At 46.1% G+C, this 17,764-nt stretch overlaps 1 protein-coding gene across 1 annotated transcript in view; it reads right to left on the reverse strand.

The window, feature by feature from the left end:
* The window catches only part of PAPPA (pappalysin 1), a 240,959-nt gene that overhangs the window by 81,789 nt on the left and 141,406 nt on the right, over positions 1–17,764 (reverse strand). Inside the window, exon 10 of the mRNA XM_087419210.1 lies at positions 17,380–17,573. Within this exon, the coding sequence (XP_087275336.1) occupies positions 17,380–17,573 (194 nt within the window). The remainder of the gene's footprint in view (positions 1–17,379; positions 17,574–17,764) is intronic.

The following is a 17,764-nucleotide window of genomic DNA, read 5'->3' on the forward strand; positions in this document are numbered from 1 at the left end:
TTGAACTTGGTTGTTAGCTCATTGAGGGCAAGAATGAAATTATCTTGCTTGTTACATCTTCAGTATTAAGAGCAGAGGAAGGCTAAAAGTAAGCACTACACAAATACTAGTTGAATACAAGAATGAACTAACAACGATACCATTAAATGTTATCGATCCTTTACTATATACCAGGCTTTCTAACCAGTGCATCACATGCCTTCTCTCAATCAATGCATCTGTGAACACGTGCAATGCAAAGTTCTGATTCAGGTCCACAGAGTACTGTAGTCCTCGCCCACCTGACTGCTGTTTCTCCCCACTCCTATGCCTATCATGACCTCCTTCCTACACCCCTCATTCCAGACTGACCCCCTGAACATAGAAAACTTTAAGGGCAACTGAGGGTTAACAGATACACAGCACAACACACATACACACACACACACACACCCTTCAATCCCCTCCTGAAACCTCCTTTTTACACATTTAATAGCAATGGGAAAAAAAAAGAGAGAGAGAGAAAGAGAAGAAAAAAAGCCAGGCTTTCTTTTCCCGACCATTAGAAACAATTATCACTTTCCCCAGGCCTCCAGAGCAGCTCTCCCCTTTGATGCCTGCCTTAAAGAGATAGACAGGCGGGGGAGGGGTGGGCCACCTTTCTTTCAGTTTCAGGATTTATTATTCAGCATGGACAGACAATCAAGCAAAGAAGCATTTCCTGTGTACAAGGCAGAGAGATGCCGCCTTCCTCCCACCCAGAGTTCTGGAAATAGCAGCAGACCTCAGGGCCTCCACCCAGGAGACATTTCCAGATAAGATAACTCGGCATTCAATGCCCTCCAGCCTTGGGGCTCAGCTCTGGGGTGATTAGCACCTCATTGCCCCCGGGGTCTGTCCCTAACACATTAGGCATTTCACACTCCTTAGGAGTCTAACATTCTCCAGGCCTGTACCTCCCCACAGGTCTGGAATCCTGTGGTTTGGGGTGCAAACTCCTGGCCTGATCAAAAGATCATGGAGGAAAAGTCTAGGCTTTCAAGCAAGGGAGCAAAGAAATTCTTTAAGACATCACTGTGCTCCAGCATACTAACATTTTTACAGGTGGGGAGACAAAATTTCTTAGAGGAGAAATGGTTCTGAATCATAGAATCGATTGATTCTTGGGGACTGCTCATTCAATTGCTTAATTTCACAGATAAAGGCTCAGGATTCCTAGGGGACAGAAATTGGTTGTCCCAACCTTCTTCTAAGGGAAAAGTTTATGCAAGAAGCCTGAGAAAGCATCCACGATAGTGACAAAGCCAAAGTATTTTCTTGGCCACCATTTAAACCAGTAATTATGCTCTAAGTGCCAATCTTACATTCTCCTGAGGCGGGTATTACCATCCTCACTGACTTTGCAGATAAAGAGCCTGAGGTTCAGAGAGGATAAACAGCCACACCTGGCAGGAGTGGTGAAGTCTGGGTCTGATCGCTGCCTGTGTTACTCCATGTCTGTCCCCTACTAAACAGATGAGGAAACTGAGGCCGACACAGTATGAATGGTGACCACAGTAAGGATGGCTACAATAACAGTGATGATGACGAGCACCCAGCTGCTTCTACATCCATTACCTCCATCCTTATGTCATTGTGAAGGGGAGGTTCATATTACCCATTTTCAGATGGGGAAACTGAGGTCAAGGCAGGGGAAGAAATAATCGCCATAGCAGTGGCAGCAATAATTAAAATAATGACACTGGTCACCAATTTACATCATATGAAATGTTCATTCTCGCAATTCCACCCCATGGGGTCAGCCTTATCTCCCCACTTTACAGACAGTAGAGCCAGGCACTGGGCTCTGCCCATCGCTGGAACCCAGACACACGTTTTGAGGAGGTGCTGGGCAGGGGGCTCAGGCTCCTCCAGCTAGTAAATCCTCTAACAAGGGAGAGTGATTAGTGTCGGATGTGGTGGTTGGCTTTTGTGCTGCTGACAACTCCCCCCTTTAAAGGCCTGGCTGGGCTCATTTCACAGGGGCCCTCCGCAGGCCTGCTCCCTGTCTCTGTAATTATGCCATTCACTAGTCACCCAGGCCCGCCTCTGAACTCCTGACCCAGCAGTGAAAGACTTGGGATCTCATTACTAATCTCTTAAGCCACCTAGTCCTCAAAATACATCCATTTAAGTTGGAGGCCAAGGCTTTGGGGGTGGGAGCTGGGGAGAGGGAAAGTCTAGCATGGGGACTTCCCATGACATGGCCATGTTCTCTCTGAGGCCCGTGGCCCAAGCCCCAGGGCAGCTGGCCTGGCTGTCCTGCTCAGCACAGGGCAGGCCTTGCTGAGGGTCGGTGGCTGGGCTTGGAGACTTCGAGGCCTTTGTGGGGGAAGGGCATCTGGGCCCACCTGTTTGTAATTTCAGGGGTGGGGGCAGGGGATGAGGCCTGTGTTTGTTTTAATTATTATTATTGTTGTTGAAAAGGGAGGAGAAAAATGAGCAGAAACAGCTAACATCTGGAGGCTGCTGTCCAGTTTACGTAATCTCCCGTAGCAGAGGAGGAACACGGGATTCCCAGCCAGATGGTCCGTGGGTGACTTCACGGCACATGTGACTCTTTCTGCAGAAAGATGCTGATGGGGTTAGGGGAGTGCATCGGAGGACTTTGAAATTCTTAAGGGATGAGAGGCAGAGGTTGGGGGACTCCCAGAGAGCTCAGTTTTCTTTGGGGAGACTCAGATTTTTTCCCAGCAGAAGCTCAAATTTTTCTCTTATACTTCTCTTTCATTCATTTATTAATTCATTCATTCACTCATTCAATATATATTTACATAGGACTTATTATGTGTTAGGTCCTTCCTTCCCCATGGTCTACACGAGGAAAATGGGTCCTAGAGAAAAAAAGCTATAAAGGTAAAATTCCTTCTCCTAAATAGTTCCCAGACCCATGGAGGGGTGGAGGGTACATGATTATCGAGCGAACACTCATAGAACAATGTGCTAAGTTCTGTGTTCGAGGTATGTACAGGCCGAGAGAGGGCCACATAGGAAGAAGCAGCCGAGGCAATCTATGCCTGAGGGCCAGTCTGAAATGCAAAATCTTAATGTCAAGTGGGCTCTGGAGAGCAGGGGCTGGAGAAAAAAAAGGCGAGAGAAAGAGACAAACTGGGCCACAGCTGAGCCATGACAAACCCAGTTTCTCAGATGATGTCAATAGCAGAGGCATGAAGGATAAAGTTCGAGATGCAGAATCTTGCTGCAAACACAGTTCTGACACATTGTTTTTTGAAAAACACATAGCTAACTTTCTGTGTTTCCAAATCTCTCTCTTTTTTTTAACATTTGCACTGAAAGCAATTAATGAAATTTCATGAATTCTAGATCACGATATAAAAGCCATGTAGACTCGGGATCAGATCAAGAGGACGCTGTTAGCTTCAACCTGAATATTCACTCAACTCTAGATCGGAACACAGAGATAATGCCAGCATTAGATGAAAATCCTGAGGCATTGCCAGCTCCAGATATGAATCCTGAAGCATCGTGATTTTTATTTCAGAGCCCAGTATTGCCAGTTCTAGAGTAATACATTGAGCACTGAAACACTTCCAGTTCTAGACCAGAGTACCGAGATACTGTGCTTCTAGAACAGGACCAGGCAATGCTATGTGCTCTAATCCAGCACCCCAAAACCACCCATGTAGAGAATCAGATACCAAAGACGGAGAACACAAATCCAGTTAGGTTCAATCCAAAATGCCCTGTCTACTGGGTCTAGAGTGAAATTGGGAATCACAGCCAATTCTGGAGCAAAGTACTGAAACATGGAAATCTCCACCACTCAGCTCAGAGCCACTCAGACCGAAGCAGGATGTCTTCGGAAGCCTCCAGACCTCTTCTTGGCCTTCCTCTGTGAGGCCCGAGACGTTCATGGGTTAATCAGGAAGGCAGTGACCACATCCAAACTCAGTGCCTGGTCACTGAAACCCTTCGTTAGGAATAGTTGAGCGGTTGTTAATGGCAGTCTTGACCACACTGGCCCATTCAAGAAAGGTCAGAGGAGTGATTTTTCACTTAAAAACATCTGTGTGTTAAAAGAACAAGACTTTCTCAAGTTCATAAAAGTCGGATTTTCCAGGTTGTTTTTTTGTTTTTCCTCCCTTCTCCCCCTTCTTCCTCTTCTCCAGCTTTCCTAATAAGATCTGTGTGTTCCAAGTTGCATCCAAGATGAAATACGGGTCACATTACCTGCAGGAGACCCGACTCAATGCCAAGATGGCAATGCAGAGTACATTGTCACTGGGTTCTGCTCTTCTGCAGACCTGCAGGGTTCTCTGATCCCCTCCTATAACCTTGGTGAGCAAGGGCTGGTAACCACCAAGTAATTGGCTCTCTCCTCTTTGCTTTTGAAGAGTAGACAGTGTTCTTGCCAGGGCTGCCTCCAGCTTGACTTTTCCTAGGAAGAGGCTCCAAAGGACGCAGTGCACTGATGTATGCAAAGAACAAGAGCATAGGGATAGCTCATGCTTCTAACAGCGTCCTGCCAACCTTCCAGCTCAAACAAAGTCTATCACTCTTAAGGACAAGGGTGGCATTTCTCTCTGGCCTGCTCCTCCAGATTTCAGAGTTGGGAATAGTGATGGTGATATGCAAACTAGGGGCTTTGCCCACAGAATGTCCAGTGGACACTGCTGGCTTATGTGTCCACCATCCCATCAGCAGATTCCTCTGAGAGACAGAGACCTTCCAGAGTGATGCTTTCCCCAGTGGCGCCCTTGGCCGAGGCAGCACACATCTGCACAAAAGCAGGGTATTGAAGCAGCTGTCCCGAGATGCTATCCCTGGGAACAACTGCAGCATGATCTAGGATCCACAATGTGAACTCCAATAATCCCTACACCTGCCACTTTCCTGAACCTTCCATTGAGCAGTGGAGGACACACACATTTTACAGCAAAGGGATGTGGGTTGGAATCCCAGCTTCTGCCATTTACTGACACCATGACCTTGAACTCTTCACAAAGCCTAAATGCCTCCACTGCAAAATGAGATGATGGTACCTACTTTGGAGGCTTGTGGCAAGGATTCAAAGAACTCTTGCACATGCAAGTGTTGAGACACAGCCCTACACACTAGAAACACACAAGGAACATTTCTCTCCTTCATCCCTCCCTACTTTCATCCTGGATCTAGAGGATGACAGGCCTGGGTTCAAATTCTGGATTTCCCTGCCATACTCCTGGGCTGGCTGTAGAAACTTGGATAATTTACTTAACTTTTGTGAGTTTCAATTTACTCCTCTGTAACCCAGTGAGCTAGATGCTAACTCATAGAGTGGTTATCAGGTGTAAATGTGGTAAAACAGTGTGAAACTCTGGGTGGAGTTTCCGATGTAAATTACCCTGATAGCCAGGCCATTCACATGATCACATCACAATATCAACTATTGTTACTATTATGTTATTGTTGTTTTGTTTATGATTGTCATTTCTTTTCTTCTCTCCCTTAATTCTTTATTCCTCTTCCCTTCTCCCTCCACCTCTCCTTCCTCCCTTCTTTCTCTCTTTTGCTCTTTCAAACCCTCCTTTGCTGGGCCTCTCATTGGGAGACCTCTCTGAGGGTGAGCCACACTCTCGAGCCAGAAAGACAGCTCTTGATGTTTCCAGCAGTCTCTGTAGGGATATAGCCACAGGGACATCACTGAAACCCTAAACTTTCCCCAAATCGTAGGAGGCAAAAGGGGAGAGCCTTGATCCCGGGGCCCAGCCTCCAGAAGCTGTTTCCTACTTTCTGAGCAAACCCGTTAGCAGAACAAAGTGCAAGTTTACTTGTAAATATTTATCACACGCCTACTATGTGCCAGGCCCTGTTTTTGATCCTGGAACACACAGCAGTGAGCACACAAAAACCCCTGACCTAGTGCAGCTGACATTCCACAGGGATGGGGGATCATGGAGGCACAGAGCAGCAGAAGGTGGGGCTCAGGGAGGGCTTTCAGGACTTCTTCCCCCGACTCATGTGGTGGCACTCTCCTGATCTGTAATGTAGGGGCTGAACCAGGGTACTTAATAAGGCCCTTCTCACTCTGGTCACCTATTGTATTAACAGGGGAATGTAACCTGGCCACATAAGGGAATCACTTACAGACACTGATTTGTACATCTAAGCCAATCATAAAGGAAACATCACTCAGCAGACATTGTTTCCAACAGCATCATTCAATGAACCCATAACCATTCTCTGAGTATTCTCCAGGTAGCAAACCCTGTGCTAAGCACTAGATACCTAAAGGAATAAGATGGAGCCCAAATCTTTAGCTGCTCACAGGCCATCTGGTATAAGAAGGCGTGGACATGGGCAAATGCAAACTAAGAGGCAACTTGCTCTGGGCCATTGGATGATTCCAGAAGAGCTATGTGATGTCAAAAGAGTAAGGGCTGCACATGCGCTGGGGGGTCAGAGGAGGCCATATGGAAAAGGTGCCATTTGAGCTCAACTTTGAAGGATAGTTAAGCTTTAAAGAGGTGGAGAAGTGAATGATGATTCTTCTGGGCAGGAGAAATGGAAACCCCAAGGCATGTCTGGGGAATCCCAAGTTGGCCCATTCTGCCCGGAACGTGTCCATTAGGCAACGGCTGTGAAGAAAAGCTGGTACAGATTGTGCAAGGTCTTGCCTGCTAAGGCTTTTGGATTTTAAGAGCCATAGGGAACAATACAGAAAGCTTCATAGGTGAGACATCACTGAGACCAATATTTGTAGATCATGGAAAATGTACTCCAAAAGGAAAAATCCTCTGATGAGCATATGCGCAGACTTAAAAGATTTAAATCATTGCATCACAAAAAGATTTTGTATGTTGCATCTCACTCTGGGAAAGAGACAAATGTTAATTTAAAAAAATTCTTGGGAGAGGTGGTGTGGTAAACTGGAAAGTGCATGGGCTGTGGAGCCTGAAAGATCTGGATTTACTCCTGCTCCACCACTTGGAGTAGGGGATCCTTGTGGACCTTCACTTCCCCATCTGTGAAATGGGAACACAGTTCCTACCACACAAGTTGGTATAAGGATTTAACGCAATAACTGGATTGAATGAATTTATAGCAGTTACTATATGCCAAGCACGGTTCTGAGCGCTTTATGTGTGCCTTTTTCTGGAATCTTCACAATTACCACTTAATTTTCCTATTTTACAGATGAGGAGACTGAGGCCCCAGAGAGGCTAAGTAATTTGCCTGAGATCTCTCTGTAAGTGGCAGCACTGGGATATGATATACCCTAAACCAGCTCTGCCCAATAGGTTGCCCACTATCCCCATGTGACTATTTAAATGGAAATGGATTAAAATTAACAGTTCACTTCCTCACAGTTTCATGAGCCACATTTCAAGGGCTCAATATAATAGGTGGCTAGAGGCTACTCAATAGGGCAGTGCAGATACAGAACACTTCCACCGTCACCAAAAGTTCTATTGGACAGCTGATCTAGAGCCTGGGCTCCCAACATTGACACAATTCTACCTTCTCTAGAACACACACTCCTGACGGTAGCTCCCCGATGCATGTCAGTTCATCTCCTTCCTCGCATTGCACTGAATTGATATTCTCTCCTTGGACCCCTCGCTCCCAGGCAGCACTGCAGACCTGGGCATGACCGAGGTAGCATCCTCATTCCTGAAAGCAGTATCCTTCCAGCAGACCAGATCTCCCAAACCTATGCCTCTGTCCCAGGATGGAGAGAAATGCAGACATCAGCCAAGCATCCCCTTCTACCAGCTGCACACATGGGTCCAGTTGGGAAAGGGGCCCAGGGTGGGCAGGAGCCCCAGGGAAGTCTTTGTTGGACCATCTTGGCACAGAAGCATGCCTCTCAGCAGGGGCGCTTCTCAAGTGTCTATCAGAGTCCATCTCTCCTTGGAAAAGGAACATGTACAAGTGAATCCAGGACCTCCTGGCACTTGGATCTGGCTGAAGAATTATGAGAGTTTTGAGAAACCCAACTCTGGTGTGGAAGAGAGAATAGAAAACCCTTTTTGGTCTAGTTCTGTAGATAATACATCCAGGCTAATTTAAAAAGTAAGGATGGGGGGGTAGAGAGTGGAGGTAAGGGGCTTGAAAAACAAACACAAACAAATGAACACACACACAAACAAAAACAAAACCCTGCACACAGCCAAACCCCAACTCCCCTCGGAAACCCATCCTTTGGGCCTGGCTTGAGAAAGTTTACTTTCAGACTTAGAGAAATGAGCGTGTGGTTTTGGGGACAGAATTCAATAATGCCGAAGCAGCGGGCTCAGCAAGCTTGACCAGCTATTGCTTCCTAAGTGCATTACAGCCTCGGAGAGTGAATGCTGTTTACATTTTTTACATGTTTCTTGGGTACAGAACATGAAACTAAATTACACAGCAAAGGCCGTGCTGGCTAAATGCCGGTGCCCCCACTTAAAACAACAACAATAATAAAAAAAAAGAAAATGAGAGATAAGAACGGAGAAGGGTCTGAAGGGAGCCTGAGTGAATGGCAGGGATGGAAGGAAGGAGTCTGGTCCTGCACCTAGGTATAGGAAAAGAAGATGTGGAGAAGAAAGACAATGGAATGGGAGTGAGTCAGGCTTGGAGAACAGGGAAGACAAAGGCCAAGGAATCTTCCTAGAGGGGCCGTGGAGTAGGTTGCCAGGGCTCTGTCTGCTCTCTGCAGGGAAGCAGTGGAAGCAGCCCCAAACCACGGAGCCTTGCTTGTTCCTGGGCTTCAAGTCAGGAGTCAACTGGCAAGTGAGAAATGAAGACTTGCTCTTCAAACCAGGCCCTCCCCGATCCACGTGGCACCTTCCCTAGTCAATCAATACATGTTTGCTGCATGCCTGCCAATGCCAGCCAGGCCCACCCTTGAATTGCTTTCCTCTCTCACAGATTTGTATTCCTCCTCCAGACTCAGTTTGCCTGGGGATAACATGCTTTAGCAGAGATCTGAAGTGACATGAATTGGATAGCTAGCGAGAGGTAGGCAGGTACTACACACTTTATATACGTTAGCTCATTGGATCCTGATGACCATCCCAGAGTGACAGCAGGCCCATTATACAGATGAGCAAAACTGAGACTCAGAAAAGTCAAGTCACTTGCCAGGCATCATACAACTAAGGAACAGCACTCAAACCAGGTCTTTCTGGCTCTAAAACTTCCTCTGTGAAACAATGTGGCCACACTACAGTCCTTATATTTCCTCAAAATGCCCAGCTGGAAAGAAAAAGAATTTCATAGCTAACATCTCCTTTTATTCAGGCTTACCTGTCCTCCCCTCAATGTACATCCCTCTAAGGTTAACTCCATTTGTCCACGTATCATAGCAGTTTGCCAACATCTGTCTTTTCTTCTTAGGAGTACCTATTTCAGGGTTCCCTTTCCTCCATGGACACTACAGATTGCTTGAGGCAGAGGTTGAATTGTTCGTCTCAACCTCAACCCACTGCTAATGATGAAGCTTTGGACACAGTAGGTTCACAACAAGATGCTGTTGATTCTGAATCCAAAGATCAAAATCGTCTCATAACAGATAGGGGACTGAGAGGCTCAGGGAAATTGTTTAATCAAAGTCAAATCTTAGTTAAGTGAAGCAAGACCAAGAGACTCTCAAAGTCTCTCTCTGCTTAGATTTCTGTGCCCAAAAGAGTGTTCCCTTAAAAGAAAAATCCAATTGTTCCTAATTGTATCCCTCAGTTGCTAAAACTCCACAGGCAGAAAGATATGTTTCTTTAACAAACTTGTCAGTTGCTATCAGAAGGAAAACCATGTTTCTGGATGAACTGTCTCATCCTGGACAGGTACCTGTCATACAGATGTTATTATTCCTATTTTACGGATAAGAAATTGGGTAGGGGCCAAGAGAACTGGCTGGCCCAAAGTCACAGAGCTAGTAAGTGGTGGGCCCTACAACTGAAACTAGGTTGATCTGATCCCAAATCTCATTTATTCCTTTAAAACTCTCATCACTCAAAGTTTTTCAGGGCCAATCATAGTGTCTTGTATTTCAAAGGTTTGAATAAATATTGAAAGAGTGAATGAGTGAAGGAAGGACGGAAGAAGAGAGGGCTCGTAGGAGAATCCGTCAGATCCCTTTGCTGGGATCCTGGAAAATTTAGTCAATTTAAAGCCCCTTCCAGCCCAAGGTTTTTCTATGCAAAGTCAAGGCTGTAATAGCAACCAGCTCAGGGGGCTCCCTTGTGATGCAGGCGCTGTTTTTTACTCTCCTAGAGGGATTTTTGGGTGCTCCATACTAATGGGACAGGCTGTAATAGACCACGGGACTTTCTGTTCTGTCTCCTTAGATGACTCACACATGTGCTCTTGAAAAACTATTCAGAAACCACCAGGAGAAAGCAGATCCCCTGGGTATTTGGGAAAACTGCTTGGAATCTTCTCTGACATTTCAGTGTGTTCTCTTTGCCTCTCCTCCTTCCACCACCATGGCCAGACACTGTCCCATTTCACCACGGAGAAGAGTCGCATGCTTGGGTGAAGGTCCGTGCGAGCAAGAGACGATCCTTAGAAGTGACCTCAGCCCTGGGTGTGGAGTCCAAGATTTTTCTCTGTCCTTTGCAAATAATATCATCTAAATAGCATCAGAGAATTGCTTGTCCATGCGAAACTTCTGAGTGAGGCTGTTTCAATGTCATACCAGTAGCCGGGTGTAAGAAAAGAAAGAAATAGAAGAAAGAGTCCCATGGGTGAGGTGGTTCATCTTCCTGAGACTCAGTTTCTTCATTTTGAGAGAGGAGAAGTAAAACTTCTCAGTTTTACAATGTGCTTCAAACCCCTAGTACAGGAGGTATTCAATAGATGTTATTCCTCTTTTTCAAATGAACATCCGATCCTGTGAGCCCCCTGCTTAAAACCTCTGAAAAGCTCCCCATTGCCCTTGGGATAAAGTCTAAATTTCAAGCATTTGAAGGATGTTCCCACACACCTTTGTAGCTCATCTCCCTAGACTTCTCCTTTATTTCTCATTGCCCTTTTTTGGAATGTCTGTCCTCCCTCTCCCTCCCTTCCTCCCTCCCCCTCGCTTTCTCCCTCTCTCTCTCCCTCTCTTCTTCCCTCCCTCCACGTCTCTCTCTCTCCTTCCCTCTCTCTTCCTCCTTATATCTCTCTCTTTCCCTCCCTTTCTCCTGCTCCCTCCCTCCTACCTTCTCCCTTCCTCCACGTCTCTGTCTCTCCCGCCCTGTCCATCCATCCCTCCCTCCATCTTTCTCTCTCTCTCACAGGGTCTTCCATCCACACCCTCCTCCTATCTCCTCTGTCTCTCCCTCCCTGTCCATCCATCCCTCCCTCCATCTTTCTCTCTCTCTGACAGGGTCTTCCATCCACACCCTCCTCCTATCTCCTCTGTCTCTCCCTCCCTGTCCATCCATCCCTCCCTCCATCTTTCTCTCTCTCTCACAGGGTCTTCCATCCACACCCTTCTCCTATCTCCCGGCTTATCCTTCTGGTTACAGCTTAGCAACAACTTCCATAGGAAATATCTCCCGACCCTCCTCTAGGTTCCCCTGTCTGAGCACTTCTACACTGCATCCTAAGTGCTTGTGGAAAGAATTTTTACCCTTGTGTCCAGAGAACCCAGTGGGTATCTGGTCCCTTCTTCTGAACAGAAGGATGAAGGAGACCCAGATATATGGTCCCTGCTCTCCTGACTCACTTGGTGGCCATCAAGGAACGCACACATCTTGCAATGCTCTGTTACTAACATTTTAAAGTGTCCTGTGTGTAGCACATGGTTTGTGACAAAGCTGTAAACTGAGCAAATTTCCCTCTTCCATCTACAATTGTCCTGTTTGTGCTTTTCTTCCTTTTCCTCCCACAGCCCAGAGATAATTAGGCATACAATTTAAGAAATCTTTTTTATACTCAGGGATTGGCAACCTAAAATGTTTCTCCTATGTTTCTCCCATATTTCCATATACACACTTTAGATGACTTTCTGGAGAGGGCAATGCTTAACCTAAAAGAATGAATGCCTATAGGTGGAGACCTTAGCGGCATGGCAGATACAGTGGAGCAATATATGGGGTATGGAAGAGGGGGGACTCCCACTTTCTTGGTGTTCCTTGAATGCATCCTACATACGAAAAAATGCACAAGACACCAGCTCCCCTAACTTGTTCTCCCGCCAATCATTGAAGCAGCTCTGAGCTGCCTCATCCTGCACCTGGGCTCCTGTTATGAATCAGAACATCCTGGTTCTGCCCCTTACCAGGGTGAGCCCCAGAACAAGTCACTCAGCCTCTGACCCTTACTGTCCTGACCTGTAAAGTAAAAACAGTGATTCCTATTTGTGTGGCAGTTTTAGTAGGATTCAAGGAATTTGATGCAGAGCCTGGATGAATTTGGTAAATGTTGTTTTTATAATTTAGTCCAGGACCTTCTGAAAGTGGGCAGAGGACTTTTCCATCCCTACACACTAGCTCTCATCCCTGCTGGCTGAGTAAACTATAGCAGTGTGGTTTCTTCCTCAGGGAAACTCCCTCTGAATCTCACACTCTTGGGCCTTGGCTGCTATTTCTAGTTGGACACACTCCTCCGATGAAATGGTGAGCTCTTTGAGGGCGGCAAAAGGACCACTTTCTCAAAATGCCTGGAACAGTCCTGAGGAGGCAGGAAACTCTGGCTAATGCAACGATGCTTAACTCAACCAAATTTTGACTGAGCTTCTGTACTGTGTGGGTCACTGTGGCCAGCTCTGGGGTGAGGGTGTGGAGGAGCCCAACAAGCATGAACATTTGCACTACCCTACAACTAGAAAAAACCCAGTGCTAAGTGTTTTCTCTGCATTTACTCCTTTAATCTCCACCAAGTCGATGCTACCTTTCCCTCTTTCCAGAGGAGGAAACTGAGGTTCCCAGAGGAGAAATTTGCTCAAGCTTCCCAAGTAAGAAGAGAAGGTAAGAGGGCGCCATATCTGCCTGATTTCTACTTCACCCCACTAACGCCCATGCTCTCTCCCTACTCTCATTCTTCGGTGTAGGATTCAAATATATTTCTGTGTGATCAAACGAATAAAAGAATTAATACATAAATGCCTGTAATGAAAGACAAATTACCATTTGTATTTTGTTAAAGGCATAAAGTATTATGGGCATGCCAAGGAACAGGTAGCAGCAATTCAAAATGAAGTGGCAAAGGACTGGTGTACCCAAAGTGGGTTGATGGAATATGAAGTCAGAGAATCAGTTACAGAGGAAGGAGAGACGCCTAGGTCACATCTGCCTTCCAATGTAAGAATCTCCTGTTCCATCACCAGCTCAGCCCGAGTGCCTCGTGATGAGGAGCTTACTATATCACAAGGCACTCCATCCTACCGTGTATCGTTCTCATTCTTAGAAAGGTTTTCTTTACTTTGGCCCTGAAACGACTGCTCTGGAAATGCTTAGTCTAAGTTCTACCCTCAAAGGATTAACCAAATAAATTGGTTGGTTGACTAAAGTCTGATCCCTGGGAGAGCGCTGTGCATTCCTGATGGGCTTAGGGTTTCCATTTCCTCCCTAGGCCATTGCAGGAGGGAGGTGCCTGTTTGGACAGGAGGAAATGGGCTTTGGTAGAAAGGCTAGGTGTGGGGCAGGATGAAGGAATATCTACATCTCATTCTGGCAGCCTTTGGTATAAAGCACTAGAGAAATGTGAAACATGGAGACAAAATAGGAACAAGATGAGATCTTTGCAAGCATTTAAACCAAACCATTCTGAGGTTCCCAGAAGAGAGATAACTCGATTCTTTCGGTTGATTTCCATTTTTGTTCTGTCTCAGAAACTTCTTGAATTCCAGCTGGGCCAGGAAGGTGCACGGCCAAAACATTCAAAGAATGTCTCTTATTATAGGATGTTCAGCCCAATTTGCACAACCAGAAGAGTTCTGATACTTTTGATAACATCTGGATATAAGACTCAATATTCGGGGTGGAATAGCTTAGCCCTAACCAAATTCGGGAATCTTGTTTGAGGAGAATGGATGAGAGAGACTGGAAACTATTAAAAGTGGAGGGCTTATACAAAAATCAAAACTGAAGTTTTAATCCATTTTCTAGACTCATCTAAGACGATGAGTGCTGCTTCTTTGCAGCAGTCACAGTGAGAACCTGCCAACTTCTTCTGACAGGGCTGCTCCTGTTGACAGAATCCTCACACCTAAGTCTTGTACACTGACAAGGTCAGAGGTTGGATCTTCCTTTCTTTGGTTTCTTCCCCAGGCTCCAGCACAGAGCTAGGCAATAAGTCTAATAAACACCTGCATTTATCATTTTTACACATCAGGGAAAGGCAGAGAGTGGGACAAAACTGGGTTGTAAAGAGGAAATGGGAGAAACTATGGTCATTTCATCAGTCCCCAAGTTAATGGAGTGTCCAGTGAATGAACGCCCAGGAGATCATCACGGAACAGAGCCACTGAGACAGGGAGTGGGAGCAGCCTGAATTCAAAGGTGTGGACAGTGCCCATGAATCTGCTAGAGGAGAATTCAAGTACCTCATGAGGTCTGCGCAGGGACATCAACACTAAAATCTGCCCATTGACGATTCTTTCTGCTTGTTTCCCAGAGAGGTTTTCCAGACATCCAATTATTTCCAACTTTTGGATGTGATTGCATATTCCCAAGCTCCCACTGTCATCTTCCATGAGACTCTTCTAATCCTAGATTCTCCACTTATGGGCTGTGTGACTTTGTGGAAGCCACTCCACCTCTCAGTTCCTCGAAGGTGGGTAACAATTCTAACCTTGAAGAATGGGCAGGGGATCGGCTATGGCGTGTATGAGTGTCCAGTACTGTGGCTGGTGGCCCTCGATGACCACTGGTTCCCTCCCCCACTCTTCTCCATCTGCTTTAGTGCTCACTCTCTGCACCCATGCACCTCCATGGCCCGTTCTTGTAGGAATTTTCGTGTGTGTGTGTGTGTGTGTATGCGTGTAAGAGAGACAGAAAAGAGAAACAGGAAGAAGGAGGAGGAAGAGACTATAATTGTCTTGGGAGAAGGTGAGGGGCACACGGTGCATCTAAGAACCTCCCAACTCCCTCTCTCAAGCCATCAACCTCTTCACTGGAAGCTGTGACAAGGTGAAAATTAACTACCAGCCTCCTCTAATCACTGCACGAGGTAATGAAGGCCACGGCTGTACTTCCTCCTCCTCTTCTCTGTTGTCAGAAAGGAGCTATGTTTACATTCCAGGAAGGACCTTACTCAGAATTACGCAGGCTCGGTATGTGTGCGTGCGTGTGTGTGTGTGTGTGTGTGTGCGTGTGTGCATGATGGGGGGCAGTGTGTGAATGACTTCTAGTCATTTGCTTTCAGACAGGGAATTGGGGAGACTTTTGTTCTGCCGCCCTCGGGCCGCCCTGCCTGGCCCTGCACCCAGCCTGCACACACGTCGCCTCTTCTGACCCAGTATTCTCCAGTGAGCTGATCTCATTATGGCAAATTTAGTTACAGCTGAAGTCTCCTTGTAACAAAGATTATGTCCGAGCCCAGAGTAATGGAACCTAGTCGATTTCATTAAAATAAAATTGGTTACGATGAATAATTCAATAGGATGATTTTGTTTCCTCGTCTCCTCTTTGTAGATCGAAGAGCTAGTATTTATAATGATTTTTTTAAATTGGATTTTTGTTTAGGAAGAGATAATCACCCATAATTCCTCACAGCCCCCTCCTTACAAGATAGGGATAATTGCCTCATGAAATCTCTTTTCAGATACTAAGACTGAAAAATTCTTTCTCTCCCTTTCTCACATTAGTAGCAATAACCTTTGGGTCGTTTTTTTAAGCACAGCTGCTACCTCAACTCTTGCTCATGTGAGATTCAGAGTGTGTTAATAATTCCCTTGTTTGAATGATGTTTTTTAAACATTTCTAGGAACTGGATGCTAGTGTTGAATTTGGAATTCCTGGCTCTTTTGCTGGCCAGCCGCGCTGTTCCTGAGCAGGACATTCTATGTCATAGAGAGGGGATTCTTGAGCATTTTCTCTTAGCATTGTTCATTTGCATGTAGCAATGGTAGCAATGTGTATGTAAGTGTGTGTGTCTGTGTGTGTGTGACTGTGTGTGTATCTACAGCCAATTAAACACACATTTCCCAAGCAGTCTTCTCTAGACCTGTGCCTGAAGATGAGAGGACAAAGATGAATAAAACTCAAAACTGTTTTCAAAGAACTAGCAGCCTAATGAGGAAGCCAGACATACAAACAGGTAATTAGAGTTCAGTGTGATGGGTGTAACCAAAGATGAATTCAGCAAGTACCGAGGTGGCACGGGGGAGAACGAACCCTAGACATTCACTCATTCATTCATTCATTCACCAGGCTGGCACTATACATGATTTTTTTCCACTCTCCTCAGGGCAGTCAGAAACAACCACAAATGAATAAATAATCTAATGCACATGAGCACAAGCAAACAAATAAATGAAAAAATGATGAAATAAACACTATAACTTATATAAATGAGGTGGACCCATCTTGTACTTCATCTGATAATTTTCACTGGTCCCCAGAAGGTGACATCTCTCTTTCATCTAGAAATCAGCCTACCCCCCACCCCAACCCTGTGTCAGGGAAGCAATATTAGAGAAGAATGACTAGGAATAATGGTTCATCTGCAAGGCCAGGCGGCAGGCTTGCCTCAGAGGCGGCCACTGGGCCAGGCGGTCAGAAGCACTGAGTCGCGTCTCTGGGAGATGGTAGTCTCGGAAGAAGGCAGGTGCTTGCTCAGCAGGATAATTGGAAAGGGGGCTCTGGGGACAGCCCAGCCATCCCTAGAATCCCACAAGCTCTAGTGGCCCCAACACTCTTGCTCCCTCAACTAAGCTGGCAGTCCCTTAGGGAAGAACCCTGGAACATAAATAGTGCGTTAGGGGACTGAGGAATGAGTCACAGCTTTTTAGAGTTGGGAAGGTCCTTGGAGATCATCAACCTCAACTACTCTCCAATTTAAAGATGGGAAAAAATGGGGCCCAGACAGGTGGGGAGACTAGTCCAAGGCCACACAGCAAATTCATGGTAGAGTTACCATTAATGCACAGGAGTGTGCTCATGGAGCACACAGCTTGGCATCCCCCCCAAAAAAGCAGGACTCCCCCAGAAGAATTTGTTCTTATCCCATTGAATTCCAGTGGTATATCTAAAATAGAATTCTTTCCCCAGATATGAATTATAATAGGTAGTGAAACAGTCATTATCCCTACCACGCTGATGTTCCCTGCCCTTAACCATGCTATGTCTAATCCTTGACGAATAGTACTCATGAGGCCCTGGAACGATATTGGCTAGAGATATGGTCAAGTGGCCACGTCCATTGACACTGCCTTTGAGGTAGGCAGTCCTGAGAGGCAGAGCAGAGGTTCAGAATGTCTGCAAGAAATGTCACACATGGTTGGGAGCTTACCTGCGATGCTGCTGGCTGGCCAATGATAACCCAGCCTGGGCATTGCTGGTCTTGATGCGATACAGAAGCATTGGATGCCCATTGATCCAGGAACCCCTGGGGTGTGTAGACACCACAGTCCTTGATGCTAGTTTTTTGTTCAAACTCCTCACAGACCCCATCACCATCATGGAAATAGCACCGGCTGGGTTCATCTGCAGGAGATGGACATAGAAGAGAGAAAACAGATAGATATTTGTTCTTTGGTCTCAGCTGTCATCAGCAGCCATGGAACCAGACCAGCAGAATGCACAGCACTGTCCAGCCTGTTATCGATAGTTGTGATGGAATATTATTCACCCTTTAAAAAGGAGGAAATTCTGCCATATGTGACAACATCGACGAA

The sequence above is a fragment of the Ceratotherium simum genome, chromosome 29 (genome assembly GCF_057802395.1).
Source record: "Ceratotherium simum simum isolate JZ-2026a chromosome 29, ASM5780239v1, whole genome shotgun sequence".
NCBI classification, from domain to species: domain Eukaryota; kingdom Metazoa; phylum Chordata; class Mammalia; order Perissodactyla; family Rhinocerotidae; genus Ceratotherium; species Ceratotherium simum.